Source organism: Elephantulus edwardii, unplaced genomic scaffold, assembly GCF_000299155.1.
Source record: "Elephantulus edwardii isolate Elephantulus edwardi_28Jun2011 unplaced genomic scaffold, EleEdw1.0 scaffold00037, whole genome shotgun sequence".
NCBI lineage: Eukaryota > Metazoa > Chordata > Mammalia > Macroscelidea > Macroscelididae > Elephantulus > Elephantulus edwardii.
Genome location: NW_006399787.1, coordinates 1,327,721 through 1,353,462, shown reverse-complemented (window position 1 = coordinate 1,353,462; position 25,742 = coordinate 1,327,721). Strand labels below are relative to the sequence as shown.

Sequence of the window (25,742 nt, the reverse complement as noted above, 5' to 3'; positions counted from 1 at the left end):
AGATGCAATCCACAGTGAAGGCAGGAGTCTGGTCTTCTGCAACAAGTGCTTCAAGTCCTCCTTACTTTTAGCAAGCAAAGCTGCGTCACATACATAACACAGGCTGTTGATGAGTTTTCCTCTAATCTTGATGCCACATTCTTCTTCCCATTCTCCTCAACGCTAGCCATCATTTGTTATGATCCACACAAATACCTTTGCATCATCAATAAAACACAGACAGACATTCTTCTGGTATTCTCTGCTTTCAGCCAGGATCCATCTGACATCAATTTTAACACCACTGGTGTCACGGCCTTTTCTAAATCCAGCCTGAAGAACTTCTATCAGTTTTGTCAATACATGGGGTACTGTTGGAGCCATTTTTTAAAAAGATCTTCAGCATTATTTTTGCTTGCGTGTGATATTATTAATATTGCTCAATAATTCCACATTTTTTTGGAGCCCCATTCTCGGGAATGGAAACAAATATGGATCTCTTCCAGTTAGTCAGCTAGGTAGCTGTCCTTCAACTTTCTTGGCAGACTGGTGAGCACATCTGAGGCTACATCTGTTACTGGAAATATGTTAACTAATTGGAATATGTCCAACATATTGAAAATATGTCTCATCGACTCCTGGGGTCTTATTTGTTACCAATGCCTTCAGTGCAGCCTGAACTTCTTAATTACAATTGGCTCCTGAGCACATGACACTTCTTGACATCTTTCAGTGCCAGCCAATTCTTTCTGCTACCATCACTCTGTGTATTCCTTTCATCTTCTTTTTATGGTTCACACATCACTCAAGATTTTACCCATAGCGTCTTAAGTACTATAACCCAAGCCTTAAATTTTTCAGTTCAGCTTTAGAAATATTGAGCCAGTTCTTTCCTTTTTATTCTGATTTGAGCTCTCTGCACATTCCATTATAATACTGTTTTGTCTTCTTTAGCTGCCCTTTTAAGTACTCTGTTCCGCTCTTTCATTTCAGCATCTTTCCCTTTGTTTTGGCTTCTCGATGCTCTAGTGCAATTTTCAGTGTTTCTTCTGACATGGATTTTTTCCCCCCTCTCTTTTCTACAAGTCTTTGTGATGACCTTTTGTCCTCTTCACAGATGACATCTTTGATGTCATCCCAGAACTCATCTGGTGATCACTGGTATTCAATGCTTTAAACCTATTCTGAAGATGATTTTTAAATTCAGGTGGGACAAGACTCAAAGTCATACTTAGGTTTCCTGTGGACGTTGTTTTAATTTTCTTCAGCCTCAATTTTAACTAGTAGATGAGTAATTGATGGTCCATTCCACATTCGGCAGCTGGCTCTGTTTTGACTGAATATTGAGCTTTTCCAGTGATTCCTTCTATAGATGTAGACAATCTGATTCCTATGCAGTCCATCAGGTGACGTCTATGTCTGAAGCTGCCATTTGTGTTTGGTTTTTTTTTTTTATAAAAGGTATTTGTGCTGAATAAATTACTAAGCATACAAAATTCAATTTTTTTTACCTCATTTCCACTCCCAAGTTTAAACTTTTTGTGAGTCCTTTTTCATTGTTTGAACCTTTTGCATTCTAATCCCCAGTTACTAGTAACACACATTGATTGTTTGGTCAGCTGGGGACTGCAAAATTTGGTAAAAATCTTCAACGTCCTCTGCTTTGGCTGTTGGTGTTCATATTTGCGTAACAGTCATGTTAATAAGTCTTCTCATTTGAATAAGAAGCTTTGGTGGCCTAGAGGCAGAAGCTGTGCTGCAATCCCAAAGGCAGGTGGTCTGAATATACCAGCTGCTCTCCAGGAGAAGGATGGGCAGTCAGTCTCCTCCCATGTGATTAACTACCTCTGAAAACCCACCAGAGGGTCAGCTATGGGTCAGTTCCAATTCGATAGCACACAACAACTTGAATATTTGAAATATGGGCCTTAACATAAAACAACATTGACACACTTTCTTACAGAATACTACTTACTTTCACAAAAGCCCCACTTTTCATCTGTCTTGTAATCATAAGTGGTAGCGCACCACAGTCTGCCGTCTTCCCTTCCATCTGATGTACATTCATCATATTCTTTATCCAGAAAGAGAAAAGGGAAGTGGCAGGGCTCGCCATGTGCTGTGCCTTCAATGGCTGTCAAAACTGGAAGGACAAGAAAACATGAAAAATCCCCTCATGAAAGGAACTTTGGTATTCATGAATTTAACAGTCCGTTTTAACTGTTAGCACCTGAAGATGAACCTGCAATGCACACCTTGTAGGTGGAGTATAAAGGGCCCAGCACCGATTCTGATTAGAACGACCCGAGACGGAGCCACTCAGTGAGCACACGTAGCTGACTAACCATTACTGTCAACTAGCTCAGAATTTCTGAAGGTCTTGAGATACTATCTTAGGATGCTGAAAGTCTGCTGGGTCGTATAGTCCTGTACAACTAGCGAGTAAAATGCAACAAAATCAATTCTGTTGCTCGCAACAACTTCCTTTACTTCCATCTGTATGTTATCTGACAATTTCTTCAGTAATGCTAAGTTATTCAGGGAAAATGCTACCCCAGGCCAAGTTAATCACTCATGTACTCCCCTCCAAGATCACACAGCATTTTACTGGAGTAATGTATAACATATATGTAGGTTATTTCTTCATCACTAGCTTCCACTAGACGTTGAACATATTAAGAGTAAAGGCCTTATCTCTTAATTTTGATTTCTTTCCATCTCCTAAGTGCCAAAAATAATGCTAGGTGTAGAAGATGAGGGACAGAAGAGATTTCTGCTACTTAGATCTTACTGTCCAGCAAGGAAAAAAAAAGACAATACACAAAAGTAAGACAGATGTTATGGAAGGGGAAAATCTTCTCTGCGAGGAATTGAGGTTTAAACAGAACCACAAAGAATGTCAAAGTAGGTGGTGGAGGAAAGGTGGAGGTGTGGGATGACAGAAGTACTGCAGACAGGAGAAGAGTAGGTGCTAAGAATCAGATGCAAGGGTGTGGCATATTACACAACATATGAAGATTTGAGTGTAATAGAACATACAGTGTGAGTGGCAAAGTGGGCAAGAGCAGACGAAGAATATAGACACTGGGCTGCAATTTCTAGACCAATCTTCTTAAGAAAGCTTTGCTATAAAAGGAGGAAAGGAATTGAGTGGTCCTTGGAGAGGCATACAGGGCCAGAAGATTTTGAAAATAAAAACCACTTCAGCAAGTTTGAATGAGAGTAAGCTGAGAGAATGAGAGACAAAGAGGGAGTGTAAGTGTGTGTATGTCTGTGTGCACCTGTAGACAACAGTGCTAAGTAAATGTGGCCTGAAAGTTGTTATATTGCAAAGAACATAATTTCCTCATTTTCAATCACAAAATTAAAAATCAAACCAAAACAAAGCTACTTCTTGATTTATATGAATAAAGTGAAGAGTATTGCAAATTTCTCATTTTAAGGCTTTTATAAGCAGACTTGGAGGTGCAATGGTTAAGTGATGGGTGTTTTTTTTTTTAAATTTTAATGAAAGTTTACAGAGACTTAAGGTTTCCATTCATTCATTGTTGCACTTTTCTCCCTGCTTACTCCCTCCCCCCTCAATTCATTCTTTCATTGTTATACAATCCCTCCCCCCAAGTGTTGGGCTTTTAAGTGAAAAGTTAACCCACTAATGGCTCCATATCTCAGCATAGGAAACTCTACAGGCAGGTCTACTGTTTAACAGGGTCGCTCCATCAGAAGTGACCCACTGTCACCAGTGCTGTTCCCAGCCCCCCTTCCCCCAAAGTTTTACAGTGCCATTAAAGACTATCCTGCTAGGTAGTTGTTTAGATAGGTGCTCTATTAATGAGAACTGTAAATATTTAATCTTGCAGTTTGTCTGGAGGAATTCTGTAGCTTCAGGTCATGTGTCTATCTCAGATAGGTGGGAGGACTGGTTCACATCAGAAAGCTATCATTTCTAAGACAACTGTCAGCAGTACTAAACATCAAAAAAAAAAAAAAGTACTAAACATCAAGATAAAAATTCAATCATCACACACAAAAAATCCACAAGACTCTCAACACAATGATGTGAAGTAAACTCGCTGGAGCTCTGCTGGCATAGTCCACAGGAGTTGTACTGCTAATCCAAAGGCAGGGGCTCTCTGGCAGGTTTGCTTTGAAGGACAAAGACAAGCAATCTCCTCCGGTGACTTGTACCTGATGGAGTGCCGCTATCTATGAGTAGATCTATAGGTCAGATTAGATTAGATTTCATTCCACAGCACTGAGAGAGACTCTACAGATAAAGTGGTAGGTCAAATTAAGAGGTATTTAATACTGGGTGTGAAAACAACCTGTCATAATCTCTTAAAGTAAATACCAATGTTAAATGATATGCTAGAAAACCAACTGATTTCGCCAAACTTTTGAGAATTGCTAACCAGAAATGAGATCTACAAGTTAATATGCAAACAAATGAATACTATACTAAGAAAGACCCAACTCCAAAAATTAAAATGTACTTTTTAGAAGAGGAAATACAGAGATATAAAAGACGAACAAAAGATCAGGGTTCATACAAAGCTTAGCTTTGTGAGAAAGAGTTCATTAGTTTCTTGTGGAAATGGAAGACAACACTGATGCAGGTGCCCAGAATAAAGTGACAGGCTTCAAGAGAATCAGGTGACATCCTCTGTCAAAATCCATTCAGCATAAAATGTGCTCCAAAAAAAGTGCTAAGAACTATGAGTCTCTCGAAATAATGGCTTTAAAGATACCACATTTTCAAGAAAACAATGTGCTGCACATACGATACGTTGACATGATGACATGAACTAAGACAATTCTGGCATAGTGTGTGTCTGCGTCAGCTACATGTTTCTGAATGAAGAGAATTTTAGTCTCTCTGAGCTCCCCTTTCCAAATCACAAAGAAATCATAGTGTTAATTTTCATAAATTTCTTGTCATCTGTAAAAAAAAAGTTCAAAACGTTACTCTAATAGTAACTGCATTTTGAAAGTTTGAGCCCAGGTAAAGAAATCATGAATTGAGTTTGATGGTCTCCCCAGGATCAGAAACTAAACAGTCAAGACACCATGTGAAAAAGGACAAGTACTGTATAAAGACCACATTGTTTATACAGATATCACTATCCTAGCATGGTTAGTAAGGAGAGGAAGGGAGTAGGAAATGAGGAACTAGAGAATTAACACTTATGGATGGTTAAAGGGAAAGACAATATAGAATGAAGGATCAGACATTCATTTTGCACTGGAAGATTAGCTGTGTTATGATTGGATGGCATATAACAACAACATAATGGAACAAAATGTGAACAAATGACTGAAAGTCACTATGTTTTGTAAACTTTCACCCAAATTACAATTTAAAAACACACTGCCATTATTTACCACCCCCCGCCACCAAACTGTGCAATCTGGTGGGGACCTGAAAAGACAGGGTAATGGTGGGCAGAGTTTGATGGTGATTAATTTTATAAAACACAGTATGAATGAAATGTGAAACACAATGTATATGAATTTTGTATGCAAACTAATATAAAATTAAATAGAAGAAAAACCCAACCAAGAAAACCAACAAAACCAAAACAACAGAAACACTATGTTTCTCAACTTGTAAACTGGTAATACTCGCTTTCTTTCTGCGAGTCTGCAATTCTGGTACATGCTCTCGTGGCCTACTGTTAAATATCTGTGCTGCCAACCTGAAGGCACATGGTTTGATTCCACCAGTTGCTTTACAGGACAGAGAGAGACAATCTCTTCGTGTGCAATTTATAGCCTCTAAAACTGGCTGAAGGGTTCGACAGAAGTTGGTTCTAACTTGGTGACACACAACAACAGGCATATGACCAGCCTTCATAAAACTTGTGAGCAATGGATCACGTACAAGTATCCCTGGTGGGTAACATTTCATGCGTGCTGCCACAACTGCTGCTGGGGAAATTAAGCCTGTTCTGTGTGACTCCTCTGGGAGAGAATTCTTAGAAGCTTGTACTGTTTTCTTTGAGACTTTGATCCATGTGCCTGTTCCCTTTGTTGATCTAGGGGGGGATAGAGAGGAAAATGCGAAACAATGAATGAATGTAAATCCAAGTTCCCTATAAACTTTCATTTTTCATTAAAATATCAATTAAAAAGTAAAGAAAAGCAGAAGTTGCTTAAAAAAAAGAAAAAGAAGTGGGACTTGCCAGAATGATCTTGACTCCCTGTAAAATGGGGAAGCATTATCTGGGAAAAGGAAACATGAAGGGGTAAGGTTTGCTGAACCTGAGTTATGTGTGTGCCATGGAATCATTCACAATATGAAATAAACAGCAGCCAACAGGTAAAGGTCCCCTCTGGGATTGGTAAAGGAAAAGACTCTAACTCCAGGAGGGCTGTCTGCTTCCGGGGACACTGCTCAAATAAAGGGAGTGGGGTGCGACAGTGCAGCCCAGGTGTGATGACTTTGGTTTTTGATCTCTGGTTGAAGATTACCTCTTTTCTTTGTTTTCCCCCACCTCCATGTCAGTATTGTTTTATAACAGTGGCTTTATGCAGTATTTGTCCTTTTGTGACTGAGATATTTCACTCAGCATAATGTTCTCCAAGGAGAATTACCAAAGGTGAGCTTTGGATGAGATGAAATGTTAAAAGTTTGCACGCTTCCCCTTCGGAAAGGAGACAATCAGTTCCTAACACCAGAGCAAATTTAGACAAAAGTGAAAGAATAAAGAGAGGATGGGCTCCAGTCACTTCTTCAGCCTAACTGCTACAGCTTCCTCTAATCCCCCAACCCAAATCCTCACATTCCAGGTGGATCTTCTCAGCAACACCATAAATGCAAATATGCTGTTAGGGCTTTCAGTAAATTCACAATAAAGAAAAAAAAAGGGGAGCTAAGTTACTTAACAGTGGCTTTGTGGTTCCAGGTGTATTGTAAAATTGACATACCCTCTAGGTGTCTGTAATTTCAGACGCACCCAACTAGGAAAATCTACAAATAAGAAAACGCATTAGCGACACCCAACTTTCTTGCTTTTTCCAGTCAGTGGGCTGGATGGAATTGAAACTCCAGTATGAAAACACTAAATTTAAACTAAAGTTAAATTTAAGCATTAATACTAGAAAGAGAGTATCTGTAACTGATGGTCTCTGCTATTAAAGATGTGGAATTTTGTTAACTGGCATTTCTGGAAAAAAAGGAGAAAATATGAAAAGAAGTACCTTCCAAATGAATATATTTTTAGTTTTTAAGAACCAGCATTCTAGGGGAGCTCTGGTGGCCTAGTGGCAAGGAGCTGCAACTACAATCCCAGAGGCGTATGGTTCGAATCCACCAGAGATGCTCTGCCGGGGAAGGAGGGGCAATCTCCTCCTGTACCAGTCAGATCTGATTTGATGGTACACTCACACAAAAATAATAAAGTAAAAAACAAAAACAAAACAAGAACCAGCATTCTCTTTAATAATGAGTCCTTGTAAAATCAGAGGTTTGACCCCTAGGGGCTCATGAGTTTCCATCCTGATGGATTTGAACTTGAAAACTGAAGAAACCACACAAAGAACTTGGGAAAGACTTGTCACTTGAACCATCTGACCTTGCAGTGTCTCTGGCTTTTGTTGATCCTGAATTCCTAGATTATAAACTCTGGGTGCTTAGAGCTAAGGAGACGCCCAGTCAACTCAACGGTAAGGGATGCAAATCTGCTGGCTCCTCCATGGGAGAAAAATGGGCAACCTCCTCCCATATGACTTACTGCCTCCAAAAACCTGCTGGAGGGTCTGCTACAGTTTGGTTTCAACTCGATGGTACACAACAACAATTGCCTGAATTAGACTCTAAGCTAACACTCAAGACCTAACTGCTGTTTGTTTCCCACCTCAACATGAGCTGTGCTGAACTGAAAGCAGAGGCAGACCCAATAAACAGCATTCATATTCTGCTTTGAGTGCTCTGTGGACTCAGGCGCCATGGCATGGGGCCTTCCATGTGAAACATGAATGCTCGCTTGCACTGTCTGGGTCACATGCAAACAAAAACAGAAAGGATTTGTCCATCATGGGTTCCATCTGGAATTCAACTGCTTTATCTGTGTTTACAGACACTGTATCCCCAAGCTGTAGGAGAGACCTCCACAGGGCTGTCACTCCCCACTTTCTGACAGAGTCAAGGGGAGCTCAATTTTCTTGGGGGGATGTGGCAATGCTAACTGAGTTTTCCAGGTGAGTTGCAGCTTGAACAAACTGACAACCTGACACTGCCTCTGTCACCTTTCTCTTGCTACACACACTTGAGTGCAATGCGATTATTGCAGGTAACTGTCCTCAGAAAAGGAAGGATTTTTCTGTAGGTAATCGGTCAGGGCCAAATAGGTGAGAGGTTAGGTATATAAACTTGGATTGAAACTTTTTAAAAATTGCCTTTTTGGAAAAGCTAGATAACACTTCCTTTTCCAATGCAAATGCTTCTGCCTTTCATACATATAACTTTTCCAGACAAAGGACACGACTGAACAGCATGATTTGGGGCGGGGGGGGGGGGAATAAAAAAGTAAAGTTATGACTGCTAAATGAGAACAGTGATTTCCTAACAACCAAGAAAGGGAAAAGACCAAATCCCTGACTCTTTCACAGAGCACCTGTCCCCTGTGGACTGGGGTCAAGGACAGGCAAACTGTTCAAAAGTGCTGTAGACTGTTTTTGTGAACCTCAAAACAGAACAGTTATCTGGACAGGACTGGAATCCTAGGGCAGGAGGTACCACAGCAGCTGGCCACACTGTGTGCCTTAAGTTCCCCAACAATTACAAACTGTGTGCTCCCTAAATGACCATGTAGTTTTAAATGGAGTTTTACTTCATGTGTGTTAACACTGACTACCACAACACTCCTTCAGCCCTAGAAAGCTTTCTGGTCAGTTTCTGCACACCCTTTGAGAGTTACACAGTCCCCTGAAGGACCCTTCAGGACAGACAACAAAACAAAACAAAGGTTAGTACAAGACTTTAGGAGGAAGTCACCTAGGTATCTATGATGGAATTTAATGATTAACGAGGTCTGTTTTAACTAAGTAGAACTCTAGAAAGGCAGCTGCTGTCAACATTGCAGTGATCTCACCTTGCTGTGTAGGGTCCAATTGTTAATTTTGTTGGAAAGAGCCTGGTCCAAGGGTCAAGAGGATGAATTGCACAAAGAGTTAAAGGCCTGCTTAAAAGGTTGGTCCCTGGCTTTTAAAGTCCTCGCTATATCTAAACTGCACTGCCAATCTGAGTCATGCTGAATACCTGCTTTTTTACAGAAGGTTTACAGTTTGGGTACTCTGGTGGCCTGGTGGCAAGAAGCTGCACTATAATCCTGAAGGCACACAGTTCGAATCCACCAGCTGCTCCACAGGAGAAGGAAGGATGGTTGGGCAGTCTCCTCCCATGCAATTAACTGCCTCTGAGAACCCACTGGAGGGTCAGCTATGGGTCAGTTCAGACTCAACGGTACACAACAAGAGGAGCAACAAGGCAGGGTACAGAGAGCTCTGGTGGATAAAGAGTTACACCAACAAAATCAACGGCATGTGGTTTGAATTGACCAGAATGCTCCACGGGACAGATATGCAATCCCTTCCTGGGTGGTTTACAGCCTCTGAAAATCCGCTGGAGGACCAGCTATGAGTTGGCTCTGACGTGATGGCACAGAACGATGACGAAAAAGTGGTACCAGGCAATTATGCACCAGACATTAAACACCACTACTGACAAGTCAGGCCTTTCTTCTGAGGTGCCTCCAAAGTGCCAACCACCAACCTTCTGATGAGCAGTTGAATGCCTAACCCACTGTGCCACTCAGCCTCTTGTAAATCCCTGGGTACAAGCCACTGTGGGAGCAATACTTCATGAGCACTGTCATAACTGGTTGCTGAAGCACACAGTGGTCAAAGAATTTGGCTCTTAACCAAAAGGTCAGCTGTTACACAGGAGAAAGATTAGGTAATCTGCTTGCATAAAGATTTACAGCCTTGGAAACCCTACTCTGTCCTGCAGGGCTGTGCTGAGGAGATCACTATGATAGCAGTGAGTTTGTTTTTGTTTCTTTTTTAAAGTGAAAGACAGAAGAACAGATGTCTTTGAACTGTGGTGTTGGAGAAGAGAACTGAGTCTTTCATGAGCTGTTAAAAGAACAAGCAGGCTTGTTCTAGAGGAAGTGCACCCAGGATGCTCTTTAGAGGGAAGGGTGGGGAAAACTCATCTCACATGCTTTGGGCATGTTGCCAGGAAGGACCTGTCTTTGGAGAAGAGACATCATACTGGGAAAGGCAGAGGGTCACTGAAAGAGAGGAAGACCCTTAATAAGAAAAAAAAATTGAGAACCTAGAAACAGACCCAGCTATCTATGACCAAATGATATTCAATAAGGAAATCAAAGCTATCAAATGGGGAAATGACAATCTCTTCAACAAATGGTGCTGGCAAACTGGACTTCCACCTGCAGAAAGCTGAAACAGGATCCACATCTCACCATACACAAAAATCACCTCAAAGTAGATAAGAGACCTGGGAGTAAAGCCCCAAACCATTAACATTCGTAAGAGACAAACTGGGATCAAGCTTAGAGGCGCTAGGCCAGGGTATAAAGAGACTGCCAAATACAACCAGAAATATACAATCTAAAGAGGATAAAATTGATGCACGGGATTTTTTAAGATTAAATCCCTGTGCACATCAAACTTTTCCCAACAGGGTGAAAAGAAAACCTACAGACTGGGAACAAACATTTGGTAATACTATCTCAGACAAGAGTTCTATAACAAAAGTTTACAGAATACTCCTGGGCCTCCATAAGAAAAAGACTGATAACCCAATTACAAAATGGGCAAAAGACATGGAAAGAATTTTCACAGAGAAAGATATTCGAATGGCAAAGAGACACACACAAAAAAGTTCCAAAACACTGGTAATAAGAGGAATGCAAATCAAAACCACAATGAGGTACCATCTCACTTCAGTAACAGTGGCCAAGTTTAACAGGGCAGCAAGTAACAGGTGTTGGAGAGGATGTGACGAGAAAGGAACTCTTATACATTGCTGGTGGGACTGTAAAATGGTGCAACCATTCTGGAAGGCAGTTTGGCGCTCCCTCAAAAAGCTGAGCATAGAAATTCCATATGACCCAGCTATTCCACTACTTGGAATATACCCTGATAATATGAGAAATGAGGTACAAATTGAGATCTGTACACCAATGTTCATAGGAGCACTGTTCACCACTGCAAGAACATAGAAACAGCCCAAATGTCCAATCACAAACGAATGGATTGAGAAATCATGGTACATTCACATAATGAAGACAATGTAGCACACAGGAGCAATAACTTTGTAAATTATTACCTACCTTGGGAGGGACTGGAGAGCATTAGACTGATTGAACTATCTCAGTCCCATAAGGATAAATTTTGTATAAAACCGTTATTGTAGAATGAATATAAGGATACAGGAGGGGTGGGAAAGGCTAGAAGCAGAGGGATGTGGATGTGCAGGAGAAGGAGGGGGGATTAATCATGGGGCTGTACAATTTGATGGGTGGGGAGGTGAGGGAAATGGAAAGAATTTGTTTGAATTTGTATTCCAGTTTTGTAAATAAAGTAGTGGAGGAAAAAGAAATAAAGGATCAAATAATAATGGAAAATATGCTCCAGGACCATGGGTGCTATTTATTTTTTTTGGCCAGGTCACTGATGTGATTAAAGATAAAGGTGAAATCCTTATAATTTTCTAAGAAAAAGATGCACCGATACAGTGAGTTTAACAGTGGGCTCAAGCATGCCAGAGATCGTGAAGATGGTGCAGGACAGGGCGAGGCTCAGATCTGCTGCTCCACGGGGTGGCTATGAGCTACAGTGGACATGCCGGCACCTAATAACATCAGTAACGGAAGTACTCCACAAAGCTTATGCCTGGATTTCCCCCCATTTTCTTTTCTGTTTGCTCTTTTTACCTTGTATTCGTTCACTGTAATAAATCATGACTATAAGTACGACCTATGCCTCCCTCCTTGTGACTTAATGAACCTGGGGTGGTAGTTTGAAGACCCATTATACAGATGAGGGAAAATAATCCTAAAATGGACAAGGCTGGAAGATAACTTGCAGCAAGAGTCACAGGAGTGAAAGGCAGCGGCAAGAGAAGAAGTCACAGATAGGAGGAGAAGCCTCATTAACAAGGCCTTGGTAAGCAAGGAATTTGGATTGTACTCTGAATGTGACAGAAAGCCACGGGAAGTTTCAGAACAAGAAACAGTGTTAGTCTAGGTGCTATAGAAATAAGTGGCTCTTTTTTTCGTGTAAGCGAACGAAATGCCGTCAAGACTGAGGAAGACCCGCAAACTTCGGGGCCACGTGAGTCACGGCCGCATCGGGAAGCACCGGAAGCACCCTGGAGGCCGAGGTAATGCTGGTGGTTTGCATCACCACAGGATCAACTTTGACAAATACCATCCAGGTTATTTTGGGAAGGTTGGTATGAGACATTACCACCTGAGGCGGAATCAGAGCTTCTGCCCAACTGTTAACCTTGACAAATTATGGACTTTGGTCAGTGAGCAGACAAGGACAAGGATAAATGCTGCAAAAAACAAGACTGGAGCTGCTCCGATCACTGATGTAGTTCGATCAGGTTACTACAAAGTCTTGGGGAAGGGAAAGCTCCCGAAGCAACCAGTCATCGTAAAGGCCAAATTCTTCAGCAGAAGAGCTGAGGAGAAGATTAAGGGGGTTGGGGGGGCCTGTGTCCTGGTGGCTTGAGGCTGTGTTAATTACATGAAGGTCGGTTAATGTTTTCTCCTTAAGATCTGATCTTTTGTGGCATCTATGCCTACACCTCTCCTCCTGCAGCTATGCTGAGCAGCATCAGGATCTCTTAAGTGTGGGGACCTGTTTCCCTGCTGATGGAGACGCATTAGCACTTCAGAGGTTTGAGTCATGATCTAATAAAAAACACTTAGATTTAAAAAAAAAAAAGAAATAAGTGACATTAAAGGGGGGAAGAGTGAAGGCAGGGAGACCAGATGTCAACTTCTCACGTACCAGAGACTCTTCAACTACCCTTGAAGGAGAGAACTGAACAAGGTGGGGTGAAGGATGGCACTGTAGCAGTGTGGCTAACCTAAGCAAAGGCCCGTGAACAGAGGCATGGCCGAAAGGGTATATCTGCAGAACTGTGAAGGGTTAGCACTGCTGAAGGAGCAATGCTTGGGGGAGAGCAGCAGGGAGGAAGTTACAGAAGCCAGGAGGCATGCCTGACACAGAGGCTGTATGAGGCATGCTAAGGAGCATGCACTCACCTCAGGCACAAGAGGAGGTGACAAGGGGTTGGAACATAAAAGTCACAGGATATAGGTGGGGTTCAGGAAGATCAATAAATCTGGAAGTGATATGCAGTAGAAGATGAAAAAGGGAGCAAGTTTAGAACTGACGGCCACACAATTCCAGTTATAATACAGTTGGGACTGCATACAAACAAGACAAAGAAAATGTAATGATGTCATACACTACATATGGGTTAAGTACATAAACCTTTCAGAAATTAAAACCACAATGACATGAGACGTGAAAAATACCAAAAATTAAAAACATCTAACACAAGAAAAAACTCACCAATGCAATTTAATTGAAAAACTAATGTGAAGAAAGAATCTAATTTGTATAGTTACGGGTAATTCAGTTAGTGGTCCTACTATGAGTGGTAAGGATGGCGTTATTACTTACAAACGAGGTATGCATTTACATCAGGATGGAGCAGAACAATATTAATTATCAAGGCCTATTCTGTGTCTCATGTCACATTTGGTAATTCTCAGAGTACCTGAAATGTTTTCATAATGCTACTACACACTTAAACTGAACATATAATATTTCCAGGGTATGTCTGTATTAAAATCTAGAAAATTCCATCGAGTGGCACTTACTATATGTTATTAATATTTAACAAACTAATCAGCAAACACTGTGACACTGATGTGTCAAATGCGATAATGGTTACCCAAGATGGACAGTGTTTGGTGGAGCTCCCTGATTAAAACAAGCTTGGAGGGGAGCTGTGGTGGCCTAGTGGCAAGGAGCTGCAACTACAATCCTAGAGGCACACAGGGACAATCTCCTCCTGTACCATTCAGATCTGGTTTGACGGTACACGCACACAAAAATAATAAAATTTAAAAAAAAAAAAAGAAAAGAAAACAAGCTTGGAAGCAGGAGTGGCATCCACTTCCAAAATAGCCTGCCTCCAGAAACCCTATGAACCTGGAGAAAGGACGAAAGTTATACATGTGTCCAGGTCTTTTGTTCATAGAGTTGCTATGAGTCACCTACAACTTAAAGGCACTTAACAACAACAAACAACAACAATCAGTAAACTAGATTTCTACACTAGCTTTGAAACTGTCTTCTTCCTACATCAAGCAAAGGCAGAGAAAATGTCCAGATTACCTGCTTTCTGTACTTTCTTTTGCTCTTCATAGTCCGTGCTTTCTGGATTTGAAGATTCCAGAAAGCTGATTTCTTCTGTGGTTCTTTCTTCCTCTTGTCCCTTGAGGCTGTCCTCCTCTTCTTGAACAGGGGTTTCCAACTCTGATTCTTCTGAATCGAGAAATATCTGACCAGCGACCACTCTGCCTGCTGTGGTGTGGTCCTTCACTGACTCCTCTGATGGCAAAGCAGTCTGGGGACAGAAAGCACTTTTATTAATTACCCATACCACAACTCCTGAAACCCCATTCGACTATAACTTTTATTACACTTCCTTTAGCTCTTTGAATATGCTACACATGCTCATCTCTGTAGGCTTTAGCACGTGTTCACTCACTCTGCTTGAAACAGTCTGTCTTTCTTGCCAACTTTTTTTTCAGATTTCAAGTTCAATTTTACCTCTCTACACTAGACGCCTTCCTTAATTCCCAAGTCCGGGTTAGGTCTTCCTACTATACAGTTCCATTCCATGCTGTATTGTAATTTCGTATTTCTTACCTATTTTACCTCTAATAATACAGACGTTGGGTAACAACAAACTGGTTTCCCTGAATATTTAATCAATTTTATTCTTAGGCTGAATTTTTATTTTCAGAACTGAGAAAAGTAAAACAAATGACAGAAGTTAAAATGTCAACATTAGAAGGTTCAATTAAAACAACAAATAAAAGCAGCCCTTCATTAGGCAAGAAAAATGCTACTCCCTGAGGCTCTTCATTCCAATAGGAAGTACTGGTGACCCTTGACCACCAGGGGTTTGAACTGTATGGGATCATCTGTATGGAATTTTCTTTTGACTTCCTATTGCTATTGTGTTGAGATCAAAGGCTGCTAATGATCTGAGCAACTGCCTCTCTTCTCACAAGATGAACAGTGTTTTAAGCAGATACTTAAATACAGATACCTGAGTCCGTGCAGCAGTTCAAGCCACTGTTCAAGGGCTTGCACTATACTTATTATTCCTCCTTAACTATTATTCAGATAATCAGAATATGTGAAAATTCGAGACAAATTTCTCTTGTAGATAAGATTTATCACTGATATTACTCGTTTTTATTTTCAATTAGTTATTCCCATGATGAGGATTATATATTTTTGTAAAATTCATTGTTCATGTTTCTAAGTTGGGTGATATTATCGGCCTCTGCAAATTTTAGTACATACCTTGGAATCTAAAGAGTCATCCTGGCTGCCTTCTTCTTCTGCAAAGAAATAAGCACAATTTAGTTATCTTTTTATTAGGAAAGTAAAGATATAATTGTTTGTTCTTGTTGTTTTTTTAAAATTTTATTATTTTGTGTGTGTGTACCATCAGATCGGATCTGACTGGTACAGGAGGAGATTGCCCCTCCTTCTCCAGCAGAGCATCTGGTGGATTGGAACGCCTTGCCTCTGGGACTGCAGTGCAGCTTCCTGCCACTATGCCACCAGAGCTCCCTTCAGGTATCATTTTTATAAGAAAAGATGACCAGAGAGATTGAGTAAATAAACCTAGACATACATAAAAAGTAGTTGCATTAAGTGACTGGCCAGAAAAGAGTAAATGGGAAAAAAAAAAAAAATGAAGCAGGTGGTAAAGTTTTTCTTTCCCCAGAAAAAAAGCCTCTGCTACAGAGAAGAATATCATCTAATCATTTACACACGCACACACTCTCTCACTCACTCTCTCTCTCCAGATTCAATTGTTGTTGTTGTGTGCTGCCGAGTTAGAACAGACTCATTCATAGCTGCCACTCCTCTCCTTCAGACTCCCTTTGGAGTAGCTGATGCATTTGAACCTCATGCCTTTGGGATTGCAGCACATACATGTTCTTAGCACTAGGCCACCAGAGCTCCTAAATTCACTCTTAGATTCCACTAAGTAATCTGTATATATTTAGCCTATTACTGGGAATGACTTTTTAAAACTCCTTGTTAGTTACAACTGACTCATAGTTGACCCTCAACTCGGTTCTTGAGACTAAATTATGTGAAAGTGGATTGCATAGCTTTATCCTGTAGAGTGGCTGGTGGATTTGAACCTCCAAAGAAATGTCCCTTTGTGTTAACTGCACAATTCATTATGGATTACCCTAGACCTCCCCTCAGTTAAAAAAAAAAAAAATCTGATTGGTTTAGATTTCTACCTATTGGGTTTTCTCCTCAAGATCTGGAGTTTTATTACCGTTTGAGTTATCTCTATTGTTCACTACGATTACTAAAGAAGAAAGTTGAGAATTATTATGACATGGAGATATCTCAAGGGTTTTTGTTTTTCTTTACCAAATAACGAGATGCAGGCAAAAAACAGAACCAAAGTATCATGAACTGATTTTCATGAAGTACTTAGATCATTAGCTTTAAAAAACCTAGTCAACTAGTTATACTATTTGCCAAATTCACACAGGATGCTTTTATTTTTGCCCAATTATACTAGTTTTCCTTCTACTATTTTTTTTCTTTGTTTTTGTTACTACTATTCTGGCCTCTTGCTTTCTTTTTCCCTGGTCTCTTAAAAACACATACAATAACCCAATGTTCATGCCCAATTGTTTGATCTCTGTATTCCTTGACAGCTTAAAAAAAAGAAAGAAAAAACAAAGAGATGGTCTCTAAGTTTCCTTTTCTGTATTTAAAGTTACCTAGTTCCATCCAGAAGTGAGTTTGGGTATTGTTTGCCCATAGACTTTATTGAAAGTTACAGTAGACAAAAGGAGACAATTGCTATTAGACAAACTGTCATAATACTATGTGGTTTTCAATAGAAAATTTTGAATTCCAGTTGCCATTTATTTATCTTTGCTTCCTATGGTTATAGCTTAAATATTATTCATAACTCTTAAATTTTGTTAAAGCATAACAAAATCATGTTTCAGAGTTGGCACTGTCAAAGTATTGAGTTAATTTTTAAGAAGTAGAAATAACTCATTTTGCATAAAATATACATTCTACTATACACACACACACATATATAAATTTGAGAAAAAGTCTATGAGGTTTTATCACGTACAAAAATGCTCAATTCAAAGAAAATTTACATGATAACTCACATTCACTTTTTTTGGATTAACCTCAGAGGATGCTTTATTTGGGGCAAGTGAGAAAGAGAAATGTGTAGCATATACTAATCCCACAGTGCTTGTAACATTTAGGTTGTTGTTATGTGCTGCTGAGTCAACTACAACTCACACCAACTCTATGGACAACGGCTCGGAACCTTGTCTAATCCTGAGCCAAATGCAGCATCTCTGACACAGCTGACCCTATTATATGACAATTAATTACTTATCATCCTTCATACTAATTTCTTCTATGTATTCTAAGTTCAAATAAAAAGATTAAACAGAAGAAAAAAAAATCCAATCTCAGTAAATCTTGATAAAGGAAAAAACTACTCCAATATAAAAATTGTATATATGGGGATACTGAAAGAATTATAATTATTAACTAATCTATCAAGAGCAGAAATTAAACACACAGGCATGATAGTCCTAAAGTACACCAAAACTTTAGGTGAGAATTTGAAATAACTAATTCTATTTTCATTAAATTTAATACTGACTGGCAGAGATCCATATTTACTTCCATTAAAAAAAAAAGTGACCCCACAGAGTGTGGAAATTATCAAACTGTATCATTAATATCACAAGTAAGAAAATTCCTGCTGAAAATTATCCAAAAATGGCTAGAACAGTACATCAACAGAGAACTACCAGAAATACAAGCTAGGTTTAGAAAAGGCCATAGTACTAGAGATATTATTGCTAATGTCAAATGGATCATGGCTGAAAGCAGAGTATCAGAGGAGTGTCTGTGTTTCATTGATTTTGCAACAGCATTTGATTGTGGGCATCACAATAAATTGGGGCTAACCTTCAGAAGAATGGGAATCCTAAAACACTTAGTTGTACTTATGTGAAACTTAAACTTGGACCAGGAAGAAGTTGTCAGAACAGAGCAGAGAAACACTGCATGGTTCAAAATAAGGAGTTTGTCAGTGTTGCATCCTGTCTCCATACTTTTTCTATATATATATGCAGATCATTCGAGAGGCTGGATTTTATGAGGACAAATGTAGCATCCATCAGGACTGGAGAATGACTCAACCTGTGTTATATCAATGACACAACCTTGCTTGTCTTAAATAAAGAGGACCTGAAGCGCTTGCTGCAGAAGGTCAAGGACTGTAGTCTTCAATATGGATTAAAGCTCAACCTCAAGAAAACAAAGATTCTCGCCAGTGCGCCAACTAGCTGAAGAGGAATGACATCAGTCTAGAGACTAGGGTGCACCTGATTCAGGCTACGGTCTTTGTAATTACTTTCTGCTCATCAGAGAGCTGGACAATGACTAAGGATTACAAAAGAAGAGCTGTGGTGCTAAAAAGAGTAATGGAGATACCACAAACTGCCAAGACAACAAACAGGTCTATCTTGGAGAGGGTGAAACAAAGGTTCTCCTTGGAGGCTAGGATTTTCAAACTTCATCTCACATACTTTATTTAGCATGTGGCCAAGAAGGCCCAGTCTTTGGAGAAGAATATCATGCTTGGAAGGGTGGAGGGGCAACAGGAGAGGAAGACCGCCTATGAGCTGGGTTGACACAGTAACAGAGGTAATGGAGGTTGGTGTGTTAGGACAGTGAGACTGGCTCAGGACAGCACGAGGTTCAGAGCTACTGTGCACTGGGTCACTATGAATTGTATGTGACTCGAGGGCACAAAAGAACAACATAACAGGTTTTAAAAGTGGAGGTTCAGAGAAAGGCAGAACAATCCTCAATATAATGGATTAACACAGTGACTGCTACAATGGGTCTGAGCACATCAGAGATGGTGGGGATGGCCCAGGACAGGGCAAGCAAGGCTCAGCTCTGTTCTCACAAGATTGCTGTGAGCTGCAGTTGCCTTGATGGCACCTAATAAACAGGTCTTATAGGTAAATGCGCAGTCTCTTCCCATGTGATTAAGTGCCTCTGAAAACCTGCTAGAGGGTCAGCTATAGGTCGGTTAAGAATCTATGGGACACACCACCACCACCACCACCAACAACAACTGTACATAATACCCACCAAACCAAAGCCACTACCACTGAGTCAAATCTGACTTTTTCGGACAGAACAGACCTGACACCTGTCAATTGGAGTCCCCAAAACTGAAATCGTTGTTTCTTCTTTTTGCCTCGAGGAAGATATGAGGGGTTAGAACTAGTAGGTTTTTGATTACCTATCAGTTAACTATTTTAACCAAAGTGACACTAGATCTCCTATTAACAGGAGATGATAATAATCTCACAAAAATCCCACTGCTATTAAGTGATCACTAGAAATTCATTCCCACTCATAGCAACTGTCCCATAAGGCTCTGAAATCTGTAAACATGGAAACAGTCTGCCTTCTCTCTCTTCCTCAGACTGGCTAGTGGGTTCCAACTGCCAACCTTTAGGTTAGCTTCTAAGTGCTTTAACTATCGCACCACCAGGCCTTCATAAAATAATATGCTGCTTGTAAGGTGGCATCAAGTTGACTACAACTCACAGCAACCGCATGGAACAACAGATGTGAACCCTGTCCTATTCTGTAACATTCTATCTCTAATATGCTCAAGCCCACCGTACAGTTACTGTGTCCATGTTGTTGACAGTCTTTCTTTCACTGATCCTCCTTTTCTACCTTGATGTCTTTTTTCAAGGACTGGCCCTGCCTGACAGCGTGGCCACAGTATGTGAGACCAAGACTCTCCTTGCCTCTAAGAAGCACTCTGACGGCCCTTCCACCAAGGCAGGTTTGTTTGTCTTTTTGGCAGTTGATAGGATAGTTACGACTTTCTTCCAAGACTACGACTGAAAAGCATCCGTTCTTCTCTCATCTTTACTCACTGTCCAACTTTTAGATGTGCAGGAAGTAACTGAAAATAACAAGGCTTGGTCAGGCACACCATAGTCTTTGACAGTGTTGTTCTTTAGCATTTTTGGAGGGGTCCTTGACAAGAGATTTTCCCAATGTAACATGTCTTTTGATGTTTTTTGACTTCTGCTTCCATGGGTGTCAACTGTGGATGAACATAAAATTAAATCATTGACAACTTCAATCTTTATCTATCACGATGTTGCGACTGGTCCAGCATATGAGGATATTTGTTTTCTTCATTTTGAGATGTAATGTTCTTTGTTGTTGTTATATGCCATCAATTTGCTCATTTTGACACTCCAGTGGGCTTTTATAGGCAGTAAATCGCACAGAAGTACACTGTCTCCCTCTCATCCTTCTCCTGTGGATTCACACTGTGCAGCTTTGTGTTAGCAGTGTGCCTTCTTACCACTAATAAAGAATATAGAGACCTATAAATAAATCTAAAACATGCAAGCTTGAGACATGACAGCTTTTAGACATTCCAGAAGCAAAACAAATGTTGGAACTCTACAAGAGATGGGAATTTGTGACACCGGGGTTATTTCACATGAATTGCATCATGCTTCTGTTTCACTCCTGCTCTGCAAGAACTCAGAGCATATACTAACATTACCAGTAAATAATTCTCTCTCATTTACCAAGCTGGGAAGGAAAGCCTACTCCAGATGGTATTCCTACAGCATGTGCTCTTTTTCTTTTTCAAACTGATATCCCTATTTACATAAGACTTACGAAGAAGTTGCTTACAACCTAAGAATTTTTGACATTGCAATTAGGTAAGGATTTAAGACAACTAAGTCCTGCATAAACTATAAAAAGTAATGCTTTCCTAAGAACATACATAACAAAAAAGAGAAATTAAATAGCTGCCAATGAAGCTTTTATTCAATATTACTATATCCAAATATAATGGCTTAGATTATTAACTATACAGATCCTTTGGAAAAAAAAATTTTTTCCCTAACGGTAATTCATTTTATAAGACATGAATGATCGTTTGAAATACAATGTGAAAAAAAGATGTTTTTATCTTTATTATGTAGGTTAACAAAGCTTTGCAGTGCTCCAGATATCCGTTTAGGGAAAAGTGACCATTAAAAATTTATTTTCTCACTTGTCATGCAAATGAGGCAAAGTAATAGAACTTCAAACACAAAAAGTCTTAAGAGTTTCGGTGAAAAGAGGCCAGACATACGTATGTCTTCCACACTGCACTGATTCTGTCTAGGACATTATGGATTTTTAACTACTTAAAAGCTGGTTTCATTACGGATTTATTCTGACACACATAATTGCACACTTTAAGCTTTGCACTCTTCATTTTCTCCATCTTCTTCAACAGGAGACAGAGCCTTCTGTCCTGGTGACTAATTGTAATACATAAAGAAACAAAACAATGAAATTGAACATCTGCAATCTGGAAGCTACTCTGTAAATTTATGGTATTGTTAGATGCTGTCTAGAGCTGGATCTGACGCAAACAGATTCTACATACAAAATAAAGCCCTGTCTGATTCTGTACGATCTTCACAATTTTTGCTGTGTATTAATAATGTTGTTGTTACGTACCATTGAGTCAGATCTGATTTATAACTGACCCTCCAGTGGGTTTTCGCAGGCAGTAAAGTGCACAGAAGTTGACTGCCCCTCTTTCTGTGCAACTCTGAGTCAGCAGCCCAAACTCCTTAACACTTGTTGTTCTGTGCCATCGAGTCGCTTGTGACTCATAGTGACCCTCTAGGTACAAGAGCTCTAAACGCTGTTCTATCATGTGCCAACCTAGCCATCTCAAATGCACTCATTCCCACCACTCCACTCACAGAATCGATCCATCTCATTGAATATTTTCATTTCCTTCGCTGCCCCTCCACTCTGCCAAACATGATGTCCCTTTCCAAGGACCAGTCCTTCCTTGCAACATGCCCAAAGTATGTCAGATGAAGCTTCAGAATCCTTGCCTCCAAGGAGCATTCTGGCTTCACCCTCTCCAGGACAAACCTGTTTGTTCTCCTAGCAGTCCATGGCACTAGGGCTTCCTAAAAGACTAATACTAATTTTATACAAAAAGAAAAGCATTTGCCTCTACCTGCCGAAAAGTAAATAAATATTTCAAAGCAGATAAAGAAACCAACACAATTTTCACTACTATCTTGAGGAAAAAGAAATATTTTTATTTCCTTAAAAGTAATTAATTCACAGAGAAGGCACTTCTAATAAAAATATCACGTTTTTACATGCCTCTGAAAGATTGTCAATAAGCAGCTAATAACAGTGATGGGATCAAGATCTCCTCCAGGGCTCACCATATTGTACTGGAAAACAACTTGCCCACGCTCACCACTAACTGTTAACTTAAAGGTAACACAAAATGATCACACACAAACACACACACACACACACACACACACACACACACACAAATCCCTTTTGATTTTTTCTATTTAGGAAGAAATCTCTAAATCTAAACTTTAGGGATGAGGTCAATTAAAAATTCCAAGTACTCAAATCATAAAATTGTATTGCACACGGGAGTTTTCTGGCATATGAACCAGTACGAGAAGCGCAGTACTGCCTTGATCATCTTTCAGCATGCCCATCTGTATTGCGTAAGTGGAGTTTTTATTTCTACCATAAGAGTGTTCTGGCACAGTTTTAACAATGAAGGAAATCAGAGCAGATAGTTCTCAAATATAAGCCTTTACTCATATCAATTCAACTGAAAAGATGTTAACACTTAGGTATCAGTCAGACACTTTGGATATACTTGGATAGTCAGATTATCTAAGAATAAAATCCTGAAAATATTTTAACATTATGGGAATCCCAACTGTTGACTTAATGACTTCTTTAAGCATCATGTTCATAATATGAAAGTCAAAAGAAGATGCAGGATAAGAGATGTTTTAAATTTTGCAAACTGAGCTCAGGGAGATAGATACTATTTCTTTTACTGTTGATTCTCAAACTTTAATGTAAAGAACCACAGTAGGACTTATATATAACACAGGACCACACCTGTTCTGGACTTAAACCTACAAACACGTCATCGGGATTCTAACAAAGTAGTAGCCTACAATCCATCAGGTACCTTATATTTTAAATGCAACAGCTTCATTTCATTTCCTATTTGATGAAATAGCTGCTAAAACGCACTGTTAAGACTTAGGTGTATCATTTAAAAACTTGACAATGAATGCAAGCCATCACTACAAATGGATGGGGAGTGAACTTATAGCCTGACATAAGCAGTAAAATAATCAACATATGCTTATTGCTTTTCAAGTGGTATCTCAGTTACATTATGAATAGGATTTAGAATGTTTCCTTTTAAAAGCAGAATGACTTTATGGTGTTGACTTGCAACTAGGACAGATAATTTGGGGATTCAAATAACCATCTGGGAAATTCTGTTTGGGGTGGGGGGGAAGTTGGCTTATTTATATCCTGCCTTGTTCCAAAAAGATTTAAAGCTGAAGAACAGTTGTCTTCTTACTGAAACAGATTAAAATGCCAAATTTTATTAACGATTTTTACAAACACCATGAAAAGTCGTTTCCTTTGGTAGACTAAAATTTAGAGCACTAAAGAAATATTTGTTTTTCAAGAACACTAATAAATTAGTTAATTGAAAACCTTATTCAAAAGCCCATCTTTTATCTATATTTTATATCTATGTAAAAAATTCAAACAACTTGTGATTAGTCCCAGACTTAGAGGGACCACAATTGTTTCAAAACCATAAAGCTATGACAAACAAATATCCGACAATTTCAGAAACTGCTAGAGTAAACACATCTTAGGAAAGGTGGGTATTTTGGGGGGTATTTTATGGGCCAGAGTTGGAAGAAGTACAGTTACATCCAATGTCTTAATTTTCAGAAGGACAAGCAGACCGACCAGTGGTCATCTAGACAAACCGACCAAAACGCTGTCAACATCCTGGTCTATGCTCTGCCCAGAGAGTGACAGCCTCACCTATAAATCCCAGCCTCTGAGCCCCTCGCCCGACATAATCTACACGTCCAGCGGGGCTCCTGTGTCCCTGCCCTTCTTCTAGGGTCAATTCCTCATTGGCGAGAAGCCGCGGAAAGTTCATTAGGTGCAGGAGGCTGGCTGACAGCCCTCCCTTTCTCTCCTCCTCACCATCCCAGACCAAGCGAAGTTCGGGGAAGGAGCGAGTGACAAGCCAGTGCCAGGAATGACCAGAGACAGCAGAGTCCCAAACCAGCCCACCTAAAGCCAAAGGTGGGGGTGGGACGGTGGCTCCGGGCCTCAAGCCCGGAGGGGCGGATACTGACCCGAGGACGCCGAAACCAAGCCCAGCAGCGCCGCACAGAGCAGCAGTGTCAGCCCGACCCCGACCCGCATCCTACTCGCGGGGCTGCCGCCACCCCCTGGAGCTGTCGCCGTCGCCTCTGGCACCACAGCCTCCGCCGCCGCTATCACCACCTTGCTATTGCACTTCCTGCTCCGGCCTCCCTCCTATGTCCCTTCCCAGGACTCCCTGCTCCAGAGAGCAGCCAATCCCTGCCCTGTACAGCGGACATTCTACCCAATCGTTGCGGCCTCCCGGAGTCCCGCCCTCCTAGAGTCACCACTGACTAATCGCTGTGCGGGACTCAAACACAACCTTTTTCTGATTGGGCCACGGCGTCATCGACATGGCCCAAGCTAATTGGTAACTCCTGACGGCAGGGGGTTTAGTTTGGTTTAGGGACACAACCCTTCCAGAGTCCGATGTGAGTCAAGGGGTGGGAGAAACGAAGTCACCCAGGACTACAATTCCCAGAATGCAAATCATGGGCTTTCTTCTGCGTGTGTTCTTGGGAAATGTAGTCCATTATGGGCAAGAGTTACAGGTGCAAGTGGCTGTTGAAGCCAAAGCAACTTAACGAACAGCTGGGATAGATATGAACACAATGCCATCAACCTCAAAGATCTTTTTTCCTTGAACTAAAGTAAATATTAAGATTTAGAGCTTGTAGAGTAGTAAGCTTCTTCTCCAGTTTGTTTTATTTGATAAACTGGAGTATTTGTTTTATTTGGGAAACATTGTGGTATACAGACTGAGGAGAAATACAAAGTCTAGATTAAATTAGAGGATAACGTCCCTCCTTTTAGGAAAACAAGGTACAATGCACTACCGTCCTCCTTTATAACAAAGCCAAAGGAAATAAATCCCGCCCGGTGCAGATAATTTCAATGCTAGTCTTCCTTTTCGCCAGAGACATCTGATAATCATCTAGAAAATGTGCCAACAACTCTTGCGACACTTGTTCTTATTACATTGAATAGATTGACGGGACAAGGTTGATGTATGCTTAATTAGAGGCAATAGTGATTGGATTGCAAAAAATGAAAATGTGGTGGTGGTTGTGTGCTTTTGG

The 25,742-nt window shown here is 40.4% G+C and overlaps 1 protein-coding gene and 1 pseudogene across 1 annotated transcript in view; one reads left to right on the top strand and one right to left on the bottom strand.

Annotated features, from left to right (window-relative positions):
* The window catches only part of SEL1L (sel-1 suppressor of lin-12-like (C. elegans)), a 56,183-nt gene extending 31,460 nt beyond the window's left edge, over window positions 1-24,723 (bottom strand). Inside the window, exons 1-4 of the mRNA XM_006884766.1 lie at window positions 24,654-24,723; window positions 15,631-15,668; window positions 14,428-14,659; window positions 1,955-2,122 (exon numbers count right to left, since the gene is read on the bottom strand). Of these exons, the coding sequence (XP_006884828.1) occupies window positions 1,955-2,122; window positions 14,428-14,659; window positions 15,631-15,668; window positions 24,654-24,723 (508 nt within the window). The remainder of the gene's footprint in view (window positions 1-1,954; window positions 2,123-14,427; window positions 14,660-15,630; window positions 15,669-24,653) is intronic.
* On the top strand, window positions 12,298-12,744 carry LOC102860191 (annotated as a pseudogene).
* Window positions 24,724-25,742: the final 1,019 nt, after the last annotated feature.